A 19,655-nucleotide genomic window follows, 5' to 3' on the forward strand; every position below is an offset into this window, starting at 1 on the left:
CTTGTCCCCCTTTTTCCACAGTAAGGTGATTTTACATCACTTTGCCTTTTCCAGGCAATATTTCACAATTCTGCCAGTGAAAACGTATTCTTGCTTAGCTTGTACTAATTGAGAAACCTATGTTAATTGATCTTTTAAACTGTGTATGTGACTAAACTTGAACGTTTACATTTTATGATGTAACACAAGCTTGTACTTGTGTACTTACATGTGTGTAAGACTTGGTTACAGCTTAAACACAAGGAAACAAAATTAGATTTTCCTGACTTATATATTCAAAGTTGTTATAGAAGTGACTTCTTAGTAATGTAACTTTTGGTATTATATTTCTGTGTTATTTTTAAGGAAAAAAGGAATAGTTAAATGATAAAGAAAATGGAGTGAACCTTTAGCAAGATTAACTGTTGTTATTTCCTATTAGAAGCCCACTTTTTCTCCTTCTCTTTCTTCACAGTAAGCAAAGGAATGAGAAAGAAAAGACATTGTAAATGAAACCACTCCCTGCAACTGGACAGCCCCAGTTCATTTATGCAAGGACAAAATTTGGGTTGTGTTGTGTCATAATGCACTTGAATAATACAAAACCAAACTAAACTTTATTAGACCTTAATGCCACTTTTGAGCATGGGATAGATAGAAATAGAACTAAAAGAGAGACTTCTCTTTTCTTGTAAAGTTACAAGTCCCTGGAAATTCTGGTGAGGAAGAATGTGGTTTCTCTTTTAGCTGTATAGTACTACTACAGAAGTCATTGAAGTTGGTGTATCCTCCCATGTGCTGCAAATAGCAGATTTACAGCTACTTTAGTGTTAAAGAAAAACTGATTGCCCATTTTATTCCCGTTGAATTAACATTATGCTGTATCTGATGATTGTCGTGGGTTTTGCTCAACCATTTCAGTACATACCTTTTTTAGCTGTAGTGAAATGTGTAAGCAACACTTGCTTGAAATTGGAAATTTAAGGGAGAATGTTCAAGTTCTCACAGATACGTAATAATTCTGTTGTGAAAACTATGTAATATAAACAGTGTTAAGAACATAGGACTTAAGTAAACGAAGGCAAGGTATTGTTTCTGGCTTTACTAGGGTTGTCTTTATTCTCTACTCTGTCTTCACTGAAGAAAATTCCCATTTTTTTACATCATCTTACCTCCTTGTGCTTTGCTTAATGTCCTTTACAAGTCTGACTTTTAGCAGTTCATACTTACGGTTCTTGGCCTCTATGATGAAACTTTATTTCTTGACTAGACTGTCAAGAAAGACTGTTTCCCTTTGTCTTTAAGACTGCTATTCTAGCCACTATTCTGGAGCCTTCCTCTGCAGGGTTTTTATCTTTGTAGGATCTGATGTCTAATCACTTTAACACCTTTTACTTAGAAGCCTTCTCTGCATTTGGACCTACACGCTTATAAATATTTTTCATTCCCCTGACTAGCTTTCTTTTGAGACTTTGCCTTTTAAAAAGTCCTAAATCTGAGTCATACATATGCTTGCTTATCCTTTCACTGAATTTAATCACACATCCCAGTATTATTTTTATAATTGGCTCTTCTGTGCTGTTCTCCTTGGTTACCAAAAACAAATCTAAAATAACCTTACAGCCTGTTGGTTCACTGATGACTGAATTAATTTGTCATCTATGACCAAAGGAAATAACTGGGTCCTCTTTAGATCTCTGATGAGGACTGGTTGTTTCCGAGTCTGTCTGGGCTGTTAGTCTTCCTTAATAACACAATTCCTAGTAGTGTTTGTTTATGTTCAGTAGTGTCTCATTTTGATTCGTATCTGAATCTGACCTATGGGATTGATAGCTGATTCCTGCAATTATCCTGCACAGCCTCTTTTCCCGTCTTTTCCCAAAACAATTTGAAACTACTGAGAGCATGTTAGTTTCTCTATCCCATTTTATAGATGCTAAGTTAAAAATTTAAGAAAACTAGCAGTACAAGGAGGGAAAAATTAGTTAGGCAAGGGGGAAATAGTGAGGGTTTCAAGGAAAAAAAAAGATTAAATGAGAAAATAATGAGGGCAGAAGCAGTAAGGAATCATTTTTGAGAAGGCAGGAACTACAAAGGAAAAATCTGTACTGCCCAAACGTGGTTTAAAATAGGCAATCAGAAAATGAACAGTAAGCCCACAAAAATGGAGAGACAGAGAACTCGGACTAGCTTTTTGATGGCCTAGTGGAGTTAAAAAAAATGAAAAAAACCCCCTGTAGAGTAATTGAAAAAGACGACTATGCTATTTTCAGTTGGGCACTGAAACACTTGATACAACAAGGTGAAATTGGCAGGTTCGGTCAAGTTTCTTCCTCCAACTGTAGCCTCCTGAAGAAATCAGAAGCTGCATCTTAGATAAAGAAGTCCTAGAAATCTGAGAGGACATAGACAGATAAATGAAGACCAAGGTTTTTACTGAAGTAGATAGCAGATAAGAGCTTATAGGTAATGTCACAGAGGTTGTGGAAGACATATGGAAGCATAAACAAAAGTGCAAGCAAAGATTCACATGTGCATGCTTTACAGAATTATCTTAAAATTTTGAAATGTAGCCACAAATGTTTTGTCAGAGAGGAGATTAGACCGATGGAAATCTTTGTGATGTCAACAAATACAAGCAGCTGAGAAGTTTAAGGGTTGCACCTCAAAGATAGATTGCTTATAGGGAGGTAGCAAAAAGAATAAGGATGAAGAGCGTGAAGCAGCATGTGAGACATTAAGGTAGAAACGTAGCAAAGAGCAGTAAGCTATGAACGTAGTGAAAAGCAGTAGCACTGCACCTTAGATGCAGTAGTTTAATAGCTGCATAGAAAGGATCACAGCACATGGCCATAACTCAGGACACAGTCCCAAAGTGCTGAAGGGTTGAAGGAGGCTGAGGAAACATAGAAAGGGTAAGGATCAGCAAAAAGAAGTTGTTTCTTCTGCATGACACAGTAAGACTTCACAGCTGTAGTCAACAAGCTTCGAGTCTGGGAGTCTGGAAAGGGCCAATGAGACTGTGAAAAAATGGAAGTAGTGAGGGAGAAAAAGAACAAGTGCTTTATTAAAATATTAGATTCTGGAAAGAATCTGAATAGGAGGAGGTGGCAAACAAACGTTGGCTTTATATACTTTTGAAAGGTAATGCAAGCAGAGCTTTTGGCTCCAGCAGTAATGGAAGGGAAAGCCGATGGAGCAAGAACAAACAGGAAGTAGGTTAAAGTAATAGGTGATTTTTTTGGAAAGGGAATGATTTGAGACAGGTATAGACAGGGAAGTGGAGGAGAGAGGAAGGGAAAGGTGGACTTAGGTCTTAAAAGAGTTGAGGTTTTCAGAAATGTCTCTGTAGTTCAGCTGTGTTGTCAGTGGAAAGGTTGTCCCTTAGAGAATGACTCAGGAACCTAGTATCTTTCAACTGTCTTCTGAAGAAGCTGTTTTCTGTGTTGCCTATACAGAAAATTTGGGGTATTTTCCCACCACACTGGTGCCCAAATTCATGCCACAGTTATTCTATGCAGTTATTTTGTAAACCACTGTACACATAGTTGGGTGTGAGGCAGTTCTGAGGATAAGTGGGAAGTGGGGTGTGGAAAAAAGGTTGGGAAAGGAATGTGGTATACATCAGAGTAAAGAGAAAGCAGCCATTTTAGCAGTGTAGAAAGAGCAGAAATACATTCGTAGCCTGGGAGGCAACACTGCAAGTATTATTTCATGAATTGTCTGCAAAGTTTTTGCAAGGGTGAGGTTAGTATTTCAAGAGTTCCGGTCCTGGTCTGTTTGTGCAGTTTTTATTTGTCCATTCAGCTTCTCCTTGCTGCCTGTCTGGGTTATTTTAATCACATTATTATATTCCCATGCTCTGTTAAACAGCTGTGATTATGTTCTGTTCAAGTGGCTATCTTGTATCAGAGAAGAAAAGATTCTGCTACAACAAGATCTCTGTAAAGTCAGCTACACTCTTGACGTACTGTGTAAAAGTCACACGCTATTAATTTTTAGCAGCTTGTACTGGTTCTTTTTTCTTGCCATTGACTCTTAAGCACGTTTGTCATGGGCCATTTTCTCTAACCCTTCTGTTTCAGAATGACTATCGCAAGCTGTCTATGCAGTGCAAGGATTTTGTGGTGGGTGTTCTTGATCTCTGCCGAGACTCAGAAGAAGTGGAGGCCATTCTGAACGGGGATTTGAACTCTGAGCCGGTTGAAGCACAGAGACACAGAGCATCACTGAGCCGTGTGAAGCTGGCCATTAAGTATGAAGTCAAAAAGGTAACTCCTTATAGCCAGTGCTTTCAAACGCTGTAATTGGAACGCAGTGTTGTCTCGTTATTCCACAGGTGTTATGAACTGGTGGTCAGATGTGTTACTCAGACATAATGTGCATAATCAAGATTCTTACAAGGCAGAAGCTAGCAGAAGGGGACTACAGTGTAAGAGTTTAGTTTAATCTACTTTCCACAGCTGAGAATTGAAAGGAGATTTTAATGACATAAATCAGCTGTGCTAGCAAGGTTATACACAGTTGGTCAGATCCTTCTCATGATTAATTCAAAAGAAGAGACTTCAGTGGAGCCAGATTTTCACTCAGTGAAAGTAAGGATGTGTTTTCCTGCCAGTCTGTGTGATAATATCTGATCCAAAGAGAAGGCTGTATTTGTGAAAGTGTTTGTTTCAACCCATGAAAAGAACTAGTTTGTTCATTATTTCTTTTGATTACCTTTGATTTCTACCTTAAGTAACTTAATTGGGCAAGTAAATTCTGGGAAGTAAATCTTGCAGCTTTCTACTAGTGTTCCTATCAACACATAGGTTGTGGGATTTTTTTTTAATAAAAAGGTCTTCCTTTTACTGCTTCGACAAAGGAAAAGAGAACATCTAAGTTATCATTAAGTATATTAATTTATATTTTAATAATAATTTATTTAAAAGTATGACAGTGAATCAAACAGCTCATTTGCAGCTGTTTTGGTTGTAGTGAGAAATTCTACATCATTCACTCTGTGTGTTCCTTTAAAAAATATTTTTAAATTCAGTCCTGAAAATGTATAGAATATGTTTGTGGCTAATTAATCAGTTCATTTCACTTCTTCATCTTTGTACCTGTATTTATCAGTGTTTTGTAAAGTGCAATGTGTTTTCAGTTGATGCCTCTCTCAAAGTAATTTTTAATGAATAGTTAGTTTGTGAATGAATGTTGTGTTGAAAAATGGAGCTGTGTATCACACATTTGACATAATGTGTATTCATTTATCGTGGCAGTTTTCAATGTATAGCTGTTCTTTTCAAGATCCCACTACCCTAGTGCAGAAAATAGTTAATATGGTGTCCTACTGTGAGAGGACTCAAGGAATACAGCAATGCTTATGTATTATTTACAACTACCTATTTATATGGTTATCATCATTTCCATTCTTAACGGCCTTTATAGTTTCATCATCTCTGCAAGAAGCCTTGTGTCTTTCGGAACAAATAACACTGTATTCCATGGCCACCTGTTGAGCCAATCTGCCATATAAAATGAATTGTAAGCAACCTGCCAGAACAACTGGGAAACCTTGGTGTTTATTACATCCCCAAAAGATGGTTAACAAAAATTGTAAACACAGATCCCAAACAGCAAATCATTGTTTCCAATATAGAATGGGTGTACAGCAGATAAATGCATATTAATTACCAAAATCCAAGGTAAATATATATACAGATAGTAAATTGATTAAAAAGAATGGAACAGGGAAAAAAAATCAAAGTAAATAAGCATGTTACTGTATCTAAATAAAATATGAATTATTTATACTGTTGCATATTAATGTTACCAAACCTTTGCTGAGACCTGTGTCTCAGCTTTCTTGCTGAAGACTCTGTTTTTCTTCTAAGAGGTCATTGTCACTGATTAAATTAATTGCTTTAAGGGCCTTAAGGGCCACATTGGTCTGTTAAGAATTTAAAAAAAAACCCTACATAGTGCAAAAAACCCCAATTCCATGTAGCAAACTTGTCTTTTCTTGCAAGAGATTATCTGTAGATAAACTCAAGGTTTTGTCTCCAATTCCTGACAGATACAGTTCAAAACCTATAAGACTAATGATCTTGGTGGAAGGAAGTAAATGGATGGTGCAGAGTTGTTACCATATTCATGTTCCCTGTAGATGGCCTGTATAGAGGGCATGACAAGGATTGAGCCATGGTGGTCCTTTGATGCTGGGATTGGCTGCCTTACAGCTGTGGCAGATTATACGATATTCTGACTGTAGAACAGATTTAGATGTGGGAACTCCACATGGGATGCTTCCAACACTATAACTGTAGGAAGAAGACAAGGATGTGGCTTATGTTTCTTAGCTTTCAGTGTTTCTAGCTGTGCTTCTAGGTCAGCTACATTAAGGTCAGTTCACTGTTGCAAAAACAGTACAGCCCAACAGAACTGCAGGTCCATGAAATGATTAATGAACTGTATGCCTTTTCAGAGGGAGGAGAAAGCATATGACAAATGAGGAAATGTGCTCACAAGTTCACAGCTAGGGAAATGGAGATTTTAATTCTATTAGTAATGAAACTTGTGCACTTAATACCCTAGGCACTGTATTAAAGTGTAGCCCATCTTGTAAACGGGACATGATTTTGAAAGTAAGGTTCAGGCTGAAACTGCGGCCCAATAGTGGAGGACTAAGGGAATTAAAAAACCCAAGAAAAACAAGTTAGAACAAGTAGTCTTGCTCTGTATGCTGGACTGCTGCTGCAGTAGTGCTTTTAGTTATTGTATCTTAACTCTGTCTTAGATTGCCAACAAAATTTCAGAGAAGTTGCTAACACTGGGGCAAGTTCTGCAGTTCATGCTGAGATAAAAATCAGAGTGGAATTTCCAAGTGGAATCAATAAGAGTTTGAGTAACATCACATGGTTTTATTTTCAAACACTGAAGAAAGAAGGTTCAAAATTCTCTTTGCGTGTTGTGTGTTTGTGTATCAGAGTGTGTGCCAGGATCTGTTCCTGCTATGTCTAAACTCAGTCATTAGGATGTTAGGAATAAATAACATTATAATCACTCTTAGTCATACAGCAAAATATTTACGTACTGATGACTTGGTTTCATGGTCATGAAACTGAATGCATCTGAAGTGTTACAGTCAATTATGCCTGAAAAAGCAGCTAAATTAAAATTGGCGTTTTTTTAGTGGCCAGATACCATCCTCGTGCATCTTTTTTGATCAGTGAAGTTTGGATTGGATCCTAAAATATTAGATAAATGTGATAAAGTCAACATGTAATGAAAAGTGAGAAACTGCATGAACAGTAAGATGAGAGAAATCCAGAAGGAACAAAGGTTGTAAGATGATGTGACTGGTAGGTGAAATATGATGCGAATCTACTGTCCTTGGAGGAGATGAAGCTGGGGGGTGAGACAGATACATGGGAGGAAAAAGATGTAGAAGACGTTGCAGTTGCTGAAAATAAACCCCCAAAATCATAAATTTGAGTATTTCAGCAGAGCTGGAGGCATGGATGAATTTCAGAGCTTTTATGGATGGGAGAAGTGACATGAGTTGCTCTGAGGGCTTGGAAGTGGTGCATATTGTGCAGTTGCCAACAGTTAAATAAGTTGCTAAGATCTCGACAGCCCTTAGACTTGCTGCCAGAGAAGAACTTGCCATAACCATTGGCATCTTATTCACTAACTCCTCCCTTTTCTGGGGGAAATCGTAGCACAGGCAGATCTCCTCTTAGCATCAGATCAAAATGTTGATAGACCAGGAGGAATAAACCAGTAGGAAGCTCTGGATGAGATGCAAGAGGGCCCCTGGGCTGATTCATAGCCCTAGGCGAGCTTCCTTAAAGCTCCTTTGCTGTTTCTTTCCATTCCCTCTGGTAACAGGAGAAATGAAGTGGGTGTTTCTTCTCTCTCCTCTTCCCTACAGTTTTAAGCCTGCTTTTTAAAAATGTCTTCATAACTTGAAATAACTTTTCGCTTTTTGTGTCTTCGGCCACAGTTAATCTGCTGTGGGATTTGTCCCTTGATGTCCTGAGTTGAGAATTAAATTTATCTTAGCAAAAGAAAGACTGGGTGCATATGTCAGAATGCACAAACACACAAAACACAGATTTTTTTTTTTTTCAAATGGGCCAGGCTGGCAGTTTTTATGGTGAATAAGCTTCAGAAGTGACAGCCTAATAAAAAGAATAAAAATATAGTTCAAGCTGACATTAATTTCTTAGGACCTTTAAAATCTTTTTATTTGTTTCCATTCCACTGTAGGTAGTGCATTAATATGTGATCTAACTGGATAATGAATCACACACCAAAATACTTCTGGACTTTAGTTTTAGAGCAAAGTAGATTAAAATATTAATATTGTTTCCCTTTTTAAAGTTCATGCAACAGCTTTGGGATCCTCCTCTTGAGCATTTTAAGGTTGCCTGTTTTCATTGCCAATGATTTAATTTGATTTTTTAAAGAAGTCTGCCCTATTATACTACTGTATGCACTTCTAAATGAGATTTGGAATATAAATGGAGTTTTGCAGGCAAGACCTGGCAAACAACAGTGTATATAGTACATTATGATCTCAACAGAGTACAAAGGATAACTAAATGGATATCCAAGGTTTACAGTTGTTTGGTTTTTTTGTTTGTTTGTTTGTTTGTTTTTTAAGTATAAGCAACTCAGATCAAATCTCTTAATCCAACACGGTTTATCAGAATTATTTTCAAATCCTTTTTGTGAAACTGCCTAGCATTCTTTACTCTTACTAGTTATTGTCAACCAATGTGACAAAATATATGACCATATTTCTTCAAATTGCTGTGATAACTAGGCTGTTTATCCTTCTGTTTAACTAATGTCCCACATGCTCTTGTGATGCAGCAGTGTTACAGGACATGGTATAATAGCAATAGTGGTAATGATGAATATGATAACACTTCAGAAATGGACTTAACTAGAAATGTAAATATAATGGGCAAAGAACATAGGGAGCTATAGAATTCTTATTCCTTCTCGCACCTTATGTTTCTTCAGTAGCAGCACCCAACTCTGGGTTACATGGCACAATCCTGATGGAGTGACTGCACAGTCTCCTCTGTCCACATTGTTTCATCCTAAAGAAATACAAAAGTGCTTTAAAAATAAGAGCAACACATGCTCACCCTCCAACAAACTTGACCAAAAGCAATTTTAGTAAAATAAAACTTAAAGCATATCTAAACAAATGCAGTTGTTGGCAGCAGCTTGTTTTATCATTCCATAATTAATCTGGGAGTCATTCCTTTTCCCTGTGAACATACTAAAATCTTACTGAAGCCAGGAAAAGAACATTTGCATGTATTTGCTGCATAGGAGAAAGATGGAAGTTGACTGTTTGGTGGTTGTTTTTTTTTTTAGTGGGTACTAGATTCTTAATATGTGCCAGTTTGGTGTCTTAACATTTCAATCTCTGGTCTCTTTCAATTTTGGAACACCTAAGGAAGAATTTGTGGAAGCTAAGGACCAACAAAACTTATATGAAAGACTCAGAAGAGCAAGTCTGTGTTGTAATAACTGTCTGAGGAGAAGTTAAGCATTAATCCTAAACCTATTTTTCCACTTGTCTGATTGTCTTTTCATAACTAGATCCTGATAAATTCACTTGATGCCCTGTTTCTTTGTCTTGATGTTTGTCTGGCATCCTCCCCCCCCCTATTTTAAAGCAATTTAAAATCCTTGATGATGTCTTGGCTCTGCTTAGTTGAGGTCAGTTGAAATTTTACCATTGACTTCAGTGAGCATCAGAGTTAGGTCAAAAGAGAGTAAGTATATTCAAAAATTGTATTTCACATGCCTGTGTCTGGGTACAAGAAAACCAAGTACCAACATTTGGATGTAGGGTTGAACATTCCAAAAATGCGTCAATGTTCAATGAATTGACATTCCTTGGTATCTGTGGATGGTTAGACTACTGACAATCAGGACATTCTTGTTTAAACACCTGAATACGTCAACTTTTGGTCATTTTGTCAGAGACTATATTTATTCAGATATTTGTATGCATCTACTCTTGTGGTTTCCTCTGTTATGTTTGATACCTTTTAGTCCCTCTGCTATATAAACAAATGAGCAAATACTTAATATTGATAATAATGTATTCTAATCAGTAAAGATAAAAGGGACATCTCATAAAAGACTTCATTATAAATAATATTTCTCAGAAATAATGGAAATGTTTATATTTTTAGTTACACTATACACCTCGGATCTTATCTGAGCCTTCTGCACTGTGTTGTTAAGGTGTTAACAACTCATTAAAACACAAAGAATAGTATAAGACTGTATAGTGACAACAATCTGTACATTCAGGGTCCTTTAAAATGTTAAAATAGTGAAAAGGGAAAACTTATTTTTGAAAACTGTCAGATTTGAGGATTTAATGTTTTTCAACTGAAATAGTATCAAAGGCATGAACTCAGAGAAAATACAAACCTGTACAACAAAATATAGTCTATTACAGAATTCTCACAGCATCATCAGAACCACGAGGTCATCTTTTTATCTGGTTTGCAAAATGAAATTTCCTTGTATTACTGAATGCTAAATTTTGTTTTCCACAAAACATAAAAATGTGTTTGTAGTAAGTGGCTTCTGATTATTTTTTCAAATACCAAGTACATCTAAGTAGAGGTGATAGCTAGCACCATTGATGGTAGTAAGAGAGAAGAAACCCTTCATCTGTGCCTTCTGGTGAGGTTTAAAATCTGTGCTGGTTTTGCTTCATTTATTTCTTGCCTCAGTAAGCTTTAGACTGAAAAATGTATAGATAGTTAAGGAGGTATTTGGAGCCTTTGTCAAAGAACCAAATCGAATGGCAATGGTGTTGGAGGACGTCTGTGAAGAGCATGTGCAGGGAATGGGAAAGGCTAACAGGGGTTATGGTCCAACCAGAATTTTCAGTTTCCACAGAAATTTTGCATGTACCTTGGATCAGCTTGATTTACTGAGAAATTATTGGAACTTAGGGCTGAGGTTCAGCTCTGACGGGATCCAGTTGGGTACATGAAGCTGATCTAATAATGCATAAAAGGCTTCTATCAGCAATGGCTGTCCACATGTGCGACCTTGTCCCCAAAGTTTTACTTTAGATCAGCTCAGCAGTTTCTTCTTTATTTATTAACCTTTATTTTAAAGGAAAGGAGGAAACGTGGTTTTTAAGGTCTAAATTAACACCAGATATTTAAGGTGATCATGATCATGTATGTAGCAGTTATGTAATTTTTCTTATAAATTCTAATATGTCTTGGTTTTCTTTCTTTTTCTTTACAGTTTGTGGCCCATCCAAACTGTCAGCAACAGCTACTGACTATCTGGTATGAAAATCTCTCAGGATTACGGGAGCAGACCATAGCTATCAAGTGTCTGGTTGTGCTGGTTGTGGCATTGGGCCTCCCATTTCTAGCCATTGGGTACTGGATTGCACCATGTAGCAGGGTACTGAATTTTATAAATTATATATAATATTCTGAGAGCTGTTTTTCCAGTTTCTGGCATTCAGAATGCAATATTGTACCTCTAATGCTGATGCTGACAAATTTTAACTGATTTGTGATATTTTTAGTAATCTCTAGCCTTGAGCCAAAAGGTGCTGTTTGTTTTATTTACACTGTAAAGAGGGGACCACAGTGATGAAGCATGGAAACAAATTGTTGATAAGTTTAAAGAAAGAAAGAAAAAACCCTTCTCTGGGAGCTTTCTTATCTTTCTTAAATTTCTGTAATTTCATGCTCATCTCCCAGTCTCTGCTATGTATCTGAATTAGTAACAGATTTTTTGAAAGTCACCACTCAGATTCTGTATTAGGTCTCCTCTGATGGCATCTGAAGACCTGATGCTGTTCCCGTATAAACTGTTAGCAGAACATCTGTTGACTTCACTGATGCAGAATTTAAGATTAAGTAAAATATTGTTATTCCTGCCCTAGAAGGTCTGTTTGCCAGGTGAGCCATAGGGTAGAAATTAAGTTTCCAGCTTGTGTGATAGGGTATATTTGTAAAACAGCGCAACTGTGAACTCTTATCTCTTTTAAGATAATGTGAAAATATATGGGTGCTTCCAGCTTTCCTGATGATCTCACAATGAAAATAACAGCAGTTTCTCTAAAATCCTTATAGTCTGTAGCATGTGAATTGTCTGCAAATGAAGCATATTGATAGATCTTCAGTAAATCAGGAGGAAGATTTCTCTGTTAAGTTAACTTTTTAAAAAAACTTAAGTAAACTTACTTCTGTGCTGAATGTGGTCTTCCAATTTTATTTCCTAACAAGTGTACAGCGAAGAAGTATGAGTTTCACTTATTTATATTTTTCTCTGTAGTTCACCTCAAAAAGGATAAGATACTGTTAATCTCCTGCATATTTCAAGGGAATCTGATGTTTTCTCTAGGTTAAATATTTATTTACTTTAAAGATAAACATATATGAAAATAGTATAATTGTTACTTTCATTATTTTCTGAAATGTCCCTTTCCATGAATATCAGTAGTAAAGATATTCCTCGCTCACAGCTCCACATCATAGAAACATATGAATATATTTTTAGCTAGTGTCTAATATGGATAAGTGACATTTGTCCTTGAGCTTTAATTCCCAGTACCAGAAACAACTGACATTTTTCCTAGTGCTCTTGTCAAATAAAAGTACTGTACATTCAGGTCAGTTGTTTGATATTGTAATTTCAAAATGCTTTCTAAAGGTCAGGAGCAGGAAGGGAACCTGAGATTGTTTGCACAGGTAGTAAATGCTGTTTAGTGTGTGCTGGTCTGCTTGGTTCATAGTAGCTGACCCCAGTTTCAGGAAAACTGTTCCTTGAAATAAGAAAGCTGCTTGCAGTTCCCCATCTGCTGATGTTGGTTTTTCCTTCTTATCAGATACTGCTGATAATTCAGCTTTTCACAGGGGATTTTTGAATATTAAATAATATTGGTGATGCGTGATAATTTATCATGTTACAACTGTATATTAACATTAATAAAGGTCAGGCATTATGTGCAGAGCAGTATATTGGTCTATTGTATTGAAGGACGTGGGAAACCTTTCATCTTAAGAGGTGTGCAGCAGCTAAGGTGGAGAAGTCTGTCTAGCATCTATGTTGTCACACCTTGTGCAGAGACGGGACAAGCATTGTCCTCCTCAGGCTGCAGAAAAGAGGTGTATTTCAAAGGTACTGTTCCTCCCAAAGGGAGGTAGGCTGGGAAGGACAAGTAAACCTACACAAGCATTCCCCCCAAGAGGTGTCCAGAGCGTGCTGTTAGGGAATCTCAGTGCCATCTCTATGCTTGAGCCAATGCACAAGTTACTGTTTGTGGTGCAGCCTCAGCGATACCTGCATTTTTTGGGTATGGGGTGGGGAGTTGCAGCAGCACTGGCCATATGACACCTTCACTGCCTAAATAAAGGATACTGGCAGTATTGCCCATAGAGGAGTTGGCCTGTAGCTTGGCACTTCTGATGCTGGTTCGCAGGGTAAGGCTAGTACTGATGGGATCACAGACGCTTTCATACAGTGAAGTAACAGCAACAGGACCATACCTGTTTCCAGTGTGGTCTTCTGTTACAGACAGACTGTCTCTGCTGTTACTGCTTTATCCTTCTACCAGGCCCAGATGTGAATGAAAACAGCTGAATTTATTTGAAAATACTAATATTTCTGATCTTCTTGTTCTTATTCCATTGTGATGAAAGAGTAATTATTTTTGCTAGACACAGGTTAATTATTTTGCACTTATAGCTCTGAATATATATATTCCATGGATGGAATACAGTAGCCAGAGATGAGGAGATGAGTCTGTAATTTTTCATAGAGCTGTAGTCATAGACGAATTAATAGTACGCTTTTGTTGGTAGGTAAAGCATTTTGTTACTTGGACATTTTAATTAATTATTTATTTTCCATGGGCTTGCTTCAGCCCCCATTGGTATCTGTGGGCATTAGATGAAACTTTTTGGTCGCTGCCATTCAACATTTGTAATTCCTTGGAGTGTTTCCCCTCAGACATAGCCATCAAGTTTATAGAGTAACATGAGTACTCATGAATAGGACAACATACTCCATGAGGCTGCCTTCGGGGAGACTTTTGTGTGAAATGGTAAAGCATCACAGTTCAGTGCACTTGGAAGAGTATCCTTTAAAAATGAGGTTTCAAACTGTCCTGAGCTCTGAGTGCCCATTTATGCTTCTGGAATGCCTGATGAAAGAGTTTGCTCCTTTGAGAAGACTGAGTGACTGCTTTCATTCTGCCTTTGCAGCTTGGAAGAATTCTTCGAAGCCCATTTATGAAATTTGTGGCACATGCAGCATCCTTCATTATTTTCTTAGGCCTGTTGGTGTTCAATGCTTCAGACAGATTTGAAGGCATAACAACGCTACCAAATGTCACCGTTACTGATTACCCTAAGCAGATCTTTAGGGTGAAGACTACCCAGTTCACCTGGACAGAAATGCTGATCATGGTATGGGTACTTGGTAGGTATATTGCCCCTTCATCTTTGTCAGCTGTTTTCCTGCAGATATAAATTCTAAAACAAAGGAGAGAAGCCCAGGTCCCAAACCTTTGTTCCAGCTGTTGTGTGGTTAGAATAAATCCTTAGAGCAGATAGCAGTGCACTGGTGAAAGCATCAGAGCATCTCTGTGCTGCCCTCTCTTGCAGCATAGGGTAAGATTTTGTTTACCAATTTGTCATACTGTTTGGTAATTCTGGCATTTGTGACAAGAGCACAGGTTTGCTGAAGAGAACACCACAGAAATTATACTTTACTAAAGTGGTTTTCTTAAATAGTATCAGGAAGCCTAGGCTGCTGTACATGCCAGGTCAGGAGTTCCCACTGCTCGGCAGTAGCATGCTGGCACACTGGTGCTCATGTGGCATTGCTGTCTAGGTAGGATTTGGGGAAATCAGAGTCTCTACCAGTGTCAAGGGGCTAATGAGCCAGTTTTCATTACTTGTTTTTTCTCACAAAACCTGATCAGCTCATTTGAAACTCTGTATGGCAGAAAATGCTATCTTCTAGAATTTCATCAGTCAGGCGCTTTACATAGCAAAATGTCAGCCACATGATAAATGCAGCACTCCCAGCTTTTAGAGCCTGTGGAAGAGAAAGGAAGTGTTACTGTGGCTGCTACATGAAGGTGCCTCACTCTGCCTTTTGAGTCACCTGTATCTCCTGGTTTAAACACTGCTTTATATCTTAAACTATGTTAGGGTAGGGACATGCATATTCCTTGTGTATTGTCTTTTGGTAGTCCCAGCATATACTTGTAGGGAGCAGCCTTTTGATTTGACAGAAGGCAAGGACTGAGATTTTGGTGGTCTCTAAGACTCAGTCACTGTGAGAAATTTCTTGGGCCCTCAGAGACAACCCACCTCAAGACAATCTTGTGCATGACTGAGGTGGCAGCAGTACTCCTCTGAATTACCAGCCAGAGAAACAGGAAAAAGAAGTTGTGGGGTTGTGGTTTTGTTGTTTGTTTGGTTTTTCCTAAGAAACCTTTTTGAAGTAAGAAAATATTGATTCCCAACAACTACATTTCTAGGTTATGATGAGGCTGTGTTCTGGAGTAAATGAATTTCTGAGGAGAAGCTTGAGAAAGAAAACTGAATTACACATAGCCAAATTCCACTTGCTGTGCTGAAAAGCATCTTATTCTGTGAAGTGGAGATTCAGTAGTATAATTGTGCCATTTATATTTGGTCATCTGTGTAGTTGGGTAGTTGTGCTCCTCTGTAAAAATTAATCCTTCTGATTCAGACGTGCTTTATGAGTGTAAATGGTAATGAAACGAGAGGGTTTTTTTCCACATTTAACATTTTTCCTCCTTTAGAAGTACAGCGTACTGTTATGTCATTAGGCCGCAATACTTTCACTGCAAAGTCATGGCTCTATACTGTCCTATGTCTAGATGTCTGAGCTTTATCCCTGCATATCAGTTAATACCTTGCCATTTGACCTGTTGAAACCAAGAAAGCCTTAATCAACGTGTATGATGAGGCTGTGACACCTCCAATAAGTGAATTTTTGCTCCACTTGTACCACCTGGTTGCATGAAATGGGATAATGCACAGAGTTTAAAGGAAAAGAGTTTGGCCACCATTGCAATGTTTTTTTTAATTTCTTGTTGCAGGTATGATGTGGTCAGAATGCAAAGAGCTATGGCTGGAAGGACCCAGGGAATATATTTTGCAGTTATGGAATGTTTTGGATTTTGGGATGCTGTCTATTTTCATTGCTGCTTTCACAGCGAGGCTTCTGGCATTCCTGCAGGCCACAAAAGCACAACAATATGTGGACAACTATATTGAGGAGAATGACCTCTCTGAGGTCACACTTCCTCCAGAAATAGAATATTTTACTTACGGTGAGTTTAACTTTTCTGCAACCCAGATCTGAACATAGATAAACTGGTAGGATGCACTAGCATTGTGAAGCCTTAAGATAAATATTTGCATGTGTTTGTGTTCATAGCATGCTCTAACCACTTCTGCCTCAGTATTTTTCTTTCTATACTATTTAAACAATAGCCGTTATGACACTAATTTGACAAATAAGCTTGCTAATATATTACAACCAAACAATAGGCAGAAGGACAAAATCAGTTCAAATGTAGCTGTCCATAATTTTTTGTAACTGCTTATCCTAGAGCTAAATTTGACCCTCTTGATTTTAAACATTTGCAAGCTATATTTTTTTTTTTGGCTTAGTGTACAGCAGATAAAATATTGATATGAATTTTTTTTGTTGGTGGTTCAGTTGTTTGATAGTTACTTGTATTTGTAAAGATCTAACAATATTTGCTGCTGAAGGAAGGATGCTGGCCCAGTGAAGATCTGCTCAAATACAATAAAAGTACTAAATAGTTATTACAGTGCAGAAATTGTAATTAAAAGTGTGATGAATCTCTATTTGCAACACCGGCAAAGGCTGTATTTGCTGCTGACGGTATATTTTAGCACATGCTTTATGAACTTCATTATATTATTAGACTTGGTTATTTAAGTTAATTGCTATATAGTCAATCTGAATTTGTACGCATGTACATCCACGTTTAGAAACACATAGTATTTTGATATGAAACACATTTTAATTCAGTGTATGAGTATGGCCTTACTGTAGGAGTTTCAATCAGGCCAAATACCGGGGGCTGCCCTTGGGCCACAACAACCCCCAGCAGCGCTACAGGCCTGGGGAGGAGTGGCTGGAGAGCTGCCAGTCAGAGAGGGACCTGGGGGTGTTGATTGACAGCCGGCTGAACAGGAGCCAGCAGTGTGCCCAGGTGGCCAAGAAGGCCAATGGCATCCTGGCTTGTGTCAGCAATAGCGTGGCCAGCAGGGACAGGGAAGGGATCTGACCCCTGTACTCAGCACTGGTGAGGCCGCCCCTCGATTCCTGTGTTCAGTTTTGGGCCCCTCACTACAAAAAGGACATTGAATGACTCGAGCGTGTCCAGAGAAGGGCAACGGAGCTGGTGCAGGGTCTGGAGCACAGGTCGTACCGGGAACGGCTGAGGGAACTGGGGGGGTTTAGTCTGGAGAAGAGGAGGCTGAGGGGAGACCTCATCGCCCTCTACAGCTCCCTGAAAGGAGGGTGCAGAGATCTGGGGATGAGTCTCTTTAACCGAGTAACAAGTGATAGGACAAGAGGGAATGGCCTCAAGTTGCACCAGGGCAGGTTTAGACTGGATATTAAGAAGCATTTCTTTCCAGAAGGGGTTGCTGGGCATTGGAATGTGCTGCCCAGGGAGGTGGTGGAGTCCCCATCCCTGGAGGGGTTTAAGAGTCGGTTCGACATAGCGCTGAGGGATCTGGTGTAGTTGGGAACTGTCAGTGTGAGGTTAATGGTTGGACTGGATGATCTTCAAGGTCTTTTCTAACCTGTGATTCTGTGATTCAGTGTTATTTTGCTAAGATAGTGCATTAATTCACATAATAAACAACTTATGAATTTATGTATAACTCAGTTGTTTCTGTGCATGTTTTGTGTAAAAACCATGATCCTACTTCTATTGAGGTAAATGGCAAAAATCTTTATGATTTCAATGGGAACTAGGTTATATCCTGAACTTGTAACAATGGCAAGCTTGGTGTGATTAATAAATGAAATTGTTTATCAAACAACACCGTTAACTTCCCATCAATAAAACACAAAATACAAATAGATTGTTGGCTTTAGCGTAGTGCTGATTAAGATAGCTAATAATACAGTTGTGTTAAGAAAAGCAATAAGGAATTACTTATTGTTACATAGTTCAGGTTAAAATGCAAACTGCAGAAGAAAATGTCATATTTCTTGAAATACAGTTTTTCTTCTAGCAAAAGGTAGTATAACTTATGTTCATCATTTGCGACTTAAAGGAAATAGGAATAGAGTAGCAACTAATGGACTCTTCAAATATTTGTGTCAACTAAATTCAGACACGTTCATGGAAAAATCCTATCAATATTTATTTTTCAACTTTGTGATAAATGAGTAAATCCTTATATTTACCCCTATATTTCATATTTTCCAGCTAGAGATAAATGGCTCCCATCTGATCCTCAGATAATATCTGAAGGCCTTTATGCAATTGCGGTTGTTCTTAGCTTTTCTCGGATTGCATATATCCTGCCTGCAAATGAGAGTTTTGGACCCTTGCAGATTTCACTTGGAAGGACTGTTAAGGACATCTTCAAGTTTATGGTCCTTTTTATTATGGTATTTCTTGCATTTATGATTGGAATGTTCATACTGTATTCTTACTACCTTGGAGCTAAACTAAACCCAGCCTTTACAACGTAAGTATGAAGTTCTGTTCAAGTAAAAAGCCAATTTGAAACTTTGAGGTTTTTCACTAAGGTAGCAATGTCTGCGAGATATTGTGTGCTCTCTCCTAGCGTTAAAACTGAACACACCTGAAGTCAGTGGGAAATCAGTTATCTCAGAACCTTAGGAATGAGAATACAAAAGACCGATTCTTTCCTACTTGTGTAATGGAAGCTTTCATTGCAGTCTAAAATAGTTTAACCTGTATATGATGTTAATCACACAGACTTGTGGGCAACCAAATTGCAAGAAAACATTACTGATAGCTTCTGAATTACATTTTCCCAAAGTAGTCGATAGAATTGTAATCTTTAACTGGGCTCTGCCAGGCCTAATTAATACGCAGAGAGATTTAACTGATGCCAGTAATAGGCCTCCAAATATACTTAATTTGTCAAGAAACAGCAATAGTGATTCTGTGGATGACACATTTCTCTTAGACCAGTACTGAAACAAATCTGTAAACTGCATTGGACTCTTTTGGATCCGTTTTGCTTGCTACAATCCCTGAAGTTTTTTGTTTGCTTGGGTTTTTTACTTCCTGAAGCAAGGTGATGCTGGAAGTGATAAATATTTAGGACGTTCCAAAGCAGAAGTAATGCTATAGGACAGTGAAATTCAGAACTTTTTATTTTCTCCCAAATTTCTGCAGGATACATGACTTCTGTAAAAACTTCTGTATTTTCATGTAGTTGATTCCATGATGCCTCATTAATTTGAGCCTGATCTTTGCACTTAGTCTTAATCATTGTCTTTTCTTTAGATAAATAATGAAATATAATGATATTTCTGTTACAGTATTTCATATCAGGCTTTAGTGTGCATAATATTTGAATGCTTATTAATATTCATTTCTTACA

At 37.9% G+C, this 19,655-nt stretch overlaps 1 protein-coding gene across 1 annotated transcript in view; it reads left to right on the plus strand.

The window, feature by feature from the left end:
* Nucleotides 1-19,655, plus strand: part of TRPC3 (transient receptor potential cation channel subfamily C member 3) — a 46,788-nt gene that overhangs the window by 17,176 nt on the left and 9,957 nt on the right. The window contains exons 3-7 of the mRNA XM_074903900.1: nucleotides 4,065-4,250; nucleotides 11,269-11,433; nucleotides 14,247-14,463; nucleotides 16,121-16,354; nucleotides 18,503-18,767. Of these exons, the coding sequence (XP_074760001.1) occupies nucleotides 4,065-4,250; nucleotides 11,269-11,433; nucleotides 14,247-14,463; nucleotides 16,121-16,354; nucleotides 18,503-18,767 (1,067 nt within the window). The remainder of the gene's footprint in view (nucleotides 1-4,064; nucleotides 4,251-11,268; nucleotides 11,434-14,246; nucleotides 14,464-16,120; nucleotides 16,355-18,502; nucleotides 18,768-19,655) is intronic.

This window comes from Athene noctua, chromosome 4 (genome assembly GCF_965140245.1).
Source record: "Athene noctua chromosome 4, bAthNoc1.hap1.1, whole genome shotgun sequence".
In the NCBI taxonomy this organism is placed as follows: Eukaryota; Metazoa; Chordata; class Aves; order Strigiformes; family Strigidae; genus Athene; species Athene noctua.